This window comes from Otolemur garnettii, unplaced genomic scaffold (genome assembly GCF_000181295.1).
Source record: "Otolemur garnettii isolate 467f Iridium unplaced genomic scaffold, OtoGar3 scaffold00294, whole genome shotgun sequence".
Taxonomy (NCBI): Eukaryota; Metazoa; Chordata; class Mammalia; order Primates; family Galagidae; genus Otolemur; species Otolemur garnettii.
The window spans coordinates 665656-671176 of NW_003852689.1; the positions used below are offsets into that span (position 1 = coordinate 665656).

General features: G+C 46.4%; 1 protein-coding gene across 2 annotated transcripts in view; it reads left to right on the forward strand.

The window, feature by feature from the left end:
* RNF185 (ring finger protein 185) overlaps nucleotides 1-5521 on the forward strand; it is a 42630-nt gene that overhangs the window by 24025 nt on the left and 13084 nt on the right. For both annotated transcript variants that reach the window (XM_023508942.1, XM_012813732.2), the window contains exons 4-5: nucleotides 887-999; nucleotides 3942-3996. In XM_023508942.1, coding sequence (XP_023364710.1) covers nucleotides 887-999; nucleotides 3942-3996 — 168 coding nt within the window. The remainder of the gene's footprint in view (nucleotides 1-886; nucleotides 1000-3941; nucleotides 3997-5521) is intronic.

Here is a 5521-nt window from a genome sequence, read left to right on the forward strand (position 1 = left end):
CCCTGGGTAGAGTGCCGTGGCATTACAGCTCACAGCAACCTCCAACTCCTGGGCTCAAGCGAGTCTCGGTCCGGGCTGGGACTGAGGTGTACGTGGCTGGCGCCTTAGCCGGTTGAGCTACAGGTGCCGAGCCACTAACTTGTTTTTTATCTATCACTTTTGCTTTTAAGAAAGTTAAGCAAGACTGGGCAAGGTGGCTTATGCCTGTTGTTCTAGTGCTGTGGGTGGCCAGCGCAGGAGGATTGCTTGAAGCCAGGAGTTTGAGACTAGCATAGGCAACAAAGTGAGACCCTGTCTCTACAAAGCATTTTAAAAATTAGCTGGTTGTGGTGGTATGCACCTGTAATGCTGGCCACCTAAGAGGCTGAGGTGGGAGGATTGCTTGAGCCCAAGAATTTGGGGTTACAGTGACCTATGATTGTACCACTGCACTCCAACCTGGGTGACAGAAGGAGACCCTATCTCTTACAAAAAAAGAAAAAGACAAAAGAAAGAAAGGCGGGCATGGTGGCTCATGCCTATAATTCTAGCACTCTGGGAGGCAGAGGTGGATGGATTGCCTGAGCTCACAGGTTCAAGACCAGCCTGAGCCAGAGTGAGACCCTGTCTCTAAAAATAGCTAGTCATTGTGGTGGGCACCTGTACTGTAGCCCAGCTACTTGGGAAGCTGAGGCAAGAGAGTCGCTTCAGCCCAAGAGTTTGAGGTTGCTGTGAGCTATGACTCCATGGCACTCTATTGAGGGCGACAAAGTTGGACTCTGTCTCGTGGCTGGCATTTCCCAGTTTGAGGCCTGTTGCCTGTGGTATTCTCTTGCTGGCTCTTGCTGGCCCACTGATCACTCTGGTGGGCCTTGGACATTCATGTATTTTTCTCTCTTGTTTTCAGTGGTTGGAGACCAGACCTAACAGACAGGTGTGTCCAGTTTGCAAAGCCGGCATCAGTCGAGACAAAGTCATCCCACTCTATGGCAGGGGCAGCACTGGACAGCAGGACCCCAGGTGAGGGCTTGTGGTGTCTCTCCCTACTTCTCTTCTTAGTCATGAATTCAGTTTTATTCAGTATCTTCAACCTCACCCTTTACTTGGGGCTTGATGATCCCTCATTTCTGAGACAATCTGATCTAGATGGGACTGAGCTGAAAGGGGGCCGCAGGGGAACCACGATGCCACTTGCTGGGCTATAATACAGATAACACACTAGGTGTCATCTGCCTCTAGGTAGCCATGTGCTACATCTAGGGATGCAGCATTGCACAGACGTCATAATTCCAAGTGTTCAGAGTGCTGTGAAAGGGTGCTTGCTGCAGCCTGGGAACAGAATGTATAGCGGGAGTGTCTCTAGGAGTAGGGTTGCTACAGTGGTGATATGTATAGTATGGGGGCAAAGAGAGCATGGATCTGGGTCTTTTAGACTTCTTACAAGTAGAGGTATATAAGTGGGTTCAGTATTCTACAAACTGGGAGCCCTTCATGGCCCGGTACTCTCAAGTTCTCTAGAAGCATCTCTTACCTTTTCTCACCCACTCTGGCATACCTTACATACTAGATATATTAAACTTCTCTTAAAGGGATTTGTCTTTTCATATTCACCAGGTTTTTTTTTTTTTTCTTGAGATAGAGCCTCAAGCTATCTTCCTGGGTAGAGTGCTGTGGCATCACAGCTTACAGCAACCTCCAACTCCTGGGCTCAAGCGAGTCTCCTGCCTCAGCCTCCCAAGTAGCTGGGACCACAGGCGCCCACCACAACGCCTGGCTATTTTTTTTGGTTGCAGCTGTCATTGTTGTTTTGGTGGGCCGGGCTGGATTCGAACCCACCACCTTAGGTGTATGTGGCTGGTGCCTTAGCCACTTGAGCCACAGGCACTGAGCCTCACCAGCTTTTGTAATTGCTCTCTGCGTCTTCTGGCACCCCTGTACAAACACCCTTGCTGCCTACTCTAACTTCTGCCCATCTTTTATGAGCAACCCTAAAGTCACATCCTCTTTTTATTTTTTTCACGGTTTTTGGCCGGGGCTGGGTTTGAACCCACTACCACTGGCATTTGGGGCCGGCGCCCTGCTCCTTTGGGCCACAGACACCACTCAAGTCACAGCCTCTTTGAAATGGTATTCCCCACATGAGTTGCTGTCACCATGTTCCCATTACATTCTATTAAAGAAGGCTCTTCCCATGCTGTCTCCTTCTTGAAAATGTCAATACCTCAGAAGTGGAATTGTATCAGGCCAGGTGCAGTGGTTCACACCTGTGGTCTTAGCACTCTGGGAAGCCGAGGTGGGCAGATTGCTTGAGCTTGTGAGTTTGAGACCTGCCTGAGCAAAAGCAAGACCTCATCTCTACTAAAAATAGAAAAACTGAGGCAAGAGGATTGCTTGAGCCCAAGAGATGGAGGTTGTTGTGAGCACTCTATCCAGGGCAACAGCTTGAGAGACTGTCTGGAAAAAAAAGAAGTAGTGGAATGTATCACAAGTATTGATAGTAAACTGCTTAGTGCTAATGTGTAACAAGCCTTCAGTCAAGCTTTTGTGGGATGAGTGATTGTAGGGGTAGACCCAGAGCAGAAAGAATAGCAGGTGTTCAGAGTGCTATGAAAGGGCACTTGCTATAGCCTGGGAAATAGGATGTATGACAGGAATGTCTCCAAGGGGTGGGATTGCTCCAGTAATGATGTGTAAAGTATGGGGGAAAAGAGAGCATACCCAAGAGTAGAGGGAGGTAAAGCTGAATAGTGGCAGATGAGAAAAACCATGCCTTCTCCTTTGACAAACCACCTTCTGTTTTAGTTTGAATTTGGGATTTCTGACATCAACAGGATCAGTATCATAGGCCCAGAGAAGGCATCTGATCATTTCTAACCAGTCTGCGCCGGGATCGCTGGAGTGCAGTCTGATGACTATAACCTAATCAGCTGATTTTCTTCCTGGTTTTCTCTATACTTGGAAGAATGATTGCAAGTGGAATGAAGAGTAGTTTTAGGGCCTGTTGCAGTGGCTCACACCTGTAATCCTAGAACTCTGGGAGGCTGAAGTGGGTGGATCACCTGAGCTCAGGAGTTTCAGACCAGCCTGAGCAAGAGTGAGAAACCATCTCTGTTAAAAACAATATAAAAAACTAGCTGGGCATAGTGGCAGGTGCCTGTAGTCCTAGTTACTTGGGAGACTGAGGCAAGAGGATCACTTGAGCCTAGGAGTTTGAGGTTGCTGTAAGCCAGGTGTCCTCAAAACTATAGCCCGTGGGCCACATGCAGCCCGCCTAGGACATTTATCCGGCCCGCTGGGTGTTTTTGCCACCGCTGCCTGTCCTGCTTAGCAGCAGACTTGTCCCGGGGCCCACAGACTGGCCCTCCAATGTTGTGAGGGACAGTGAACTGGCCCCCTGTTTAAAAAGTTTGAGGGGCTCAGCACCTGTGGCTTAAGCAGCTAAGGCGCCAGCCACATACACGTGAGCTGGTGGGTTCAAATCCAACCTTAACCCACCAAACAACAATGATGGCTGCAACCAAAAAAAACAGCCAGGCGTTGTGGCAGTTGCCTGTAGTCTCAGCTACTTGGGAGGTGGAGGCAGGAGACTTGCTTGAGCCCAGGAGTTGGAGGTTGCTGTGAGCTGTGATGCCACAGCACTCTACCCAGGGTGACAGCTCGAGCCTCTGTCTCAAAAAAAAAAAGTTTGAGGACCCCTGCTAAGCTATGACATGATGTCATGGCACACTACCCAAGGCAACAGAGTGAGACTCTGCCCCACCCCACCCCCAAAAAAACCTAATAATAATGATAATAAGTAAAAAAGAGTAGTTTTACTATTTGATTTAATTCAGCATAAGCCTATTTCCTACACAGGAATGGGGGAGCATAACCCCGTCTCTGTTGGTAAAAAGCACCCAGTCCTCAGGGAAGAGCTCTTAAGCATTTTGTAATAGACTCATTTTATGCCACTTTTGTTTCAGAGAGAAGACCCCGCCACGTCCTCAAGGACAGAGGCCAGAGCCGGAGAATAGAGGGGTAAGAAGCATGATAGGAGAAACTCCTAGAAATGAGCCCATGCCTTTAGAAGTTTCCCTCTTGGTCCTACAGTTTTTCTCCTTGATTAGAAAAGTAGAATAAAATTTGTAAAATACAGAAAGGAAAAGAGGAGGGAGAAAGTCACTTAATAACCATGTCATCCAGAGATAATCACCAGAAACATTTTAGTCTGTTTTCTTTTTCATTTTTATATTTTTTCTGTGTTTATAGGTGCATACACACAAATTTTATAGAGCTATTTAAGTGTGTGTGTGTGTGTGTTATAGATGTGTGTATGCCTTCCTATTTTATTTTTTCATAATACACGGCTCCTATCTTACAGCTGTGTTTTAAAATTTTATTTGTTTTACAAATATTAAATGCCTCCTCTGTGCTGGGCATTATTCTAGACAGTGGAGACATATCAGTGAACAAGCAAAGATCTCTGCCCCAATAGTTTACATTCTCAGAGTGGGAGACTTTCAGCAGTATATCTTGAGATTTTACATGCCAGCAATATTTTACTTAGTGGTTGTATATAGTGTTTAGTTGTATGGATTTTACATAATTTATTTAACTAATTCCTTTGTTAGACATTTATTTTTCATTTTTTTTGAGACAGAGTCTCACTATGTCACCCAAGGTAGAGGGGCGGTAGCGTCACAGCTCACAGCAACCTCAAACTCTTGGGCTCAAGCGATTCTCTTGCCTTAGCCTCCCAAGTAGCTGGGACTACACCTGGCTGTTTTTTTTGTTACAGTTGTCATTGTTGTTTTATCTGGCCTGGGCTGGTTTCAAACCTGCCAGCCTCGGTGTATGTTGGCTGGCACTGTAACCACTGTGCCACAGAAGAAGCCCTTTGTTAGACATTTAGCTGCTTCCTTTTCTCTATTTTAAAAATACTCTGATGAACTTACAGACAAATTTGTGAGCAGATTTACTATTATTCTATTAGGATAAATTCTTAGAAGTAAAATTAATAGCTCAAAAACTTTGCATATTTAGGCTGGTTCCATAGCTCAGTGGATAGAGCGCCAGCAAATACACCAAGGATGGTGGGTTCAAAACCAGCCCAGGCCAGCTAAAACAACAAGGACAACTACAAAAAAAAAATAGCAGGGTGTTCTGGTGGGCACCTGTAGTCCTAGCTATTTGGGAGGCTGAGGCAAGAGAATAGCTTAAGCCCAAGAGTTTGAGGTTGCTGCAAGCTATGATGCCACAGCACTCTACCCAGGGACACAGCTTGAGACTCTGTCTTTGCACTTTTTTTTTTCTGAGATAGAGTCTCAGCTTTTACCCTAGGTAGAGTGCTGTGGTGTCACAGCTCACAGCAGCCTCCAACTCATGTTCAAGTGACCCTCTTGCTTCAGTTTTTCTATTTTTAGTAGAGACAGGTACGCTGTTGCTCAGGCTGGTCTTGAACCTGTGAGCTCAACCAATCTACCTGCCTTGGCCTACCAGAATGCTAGGATTACAAGCCCCCGTGCCAGGCCTAGTTTTGCCCATTTAAATCACCTGTAAGTCT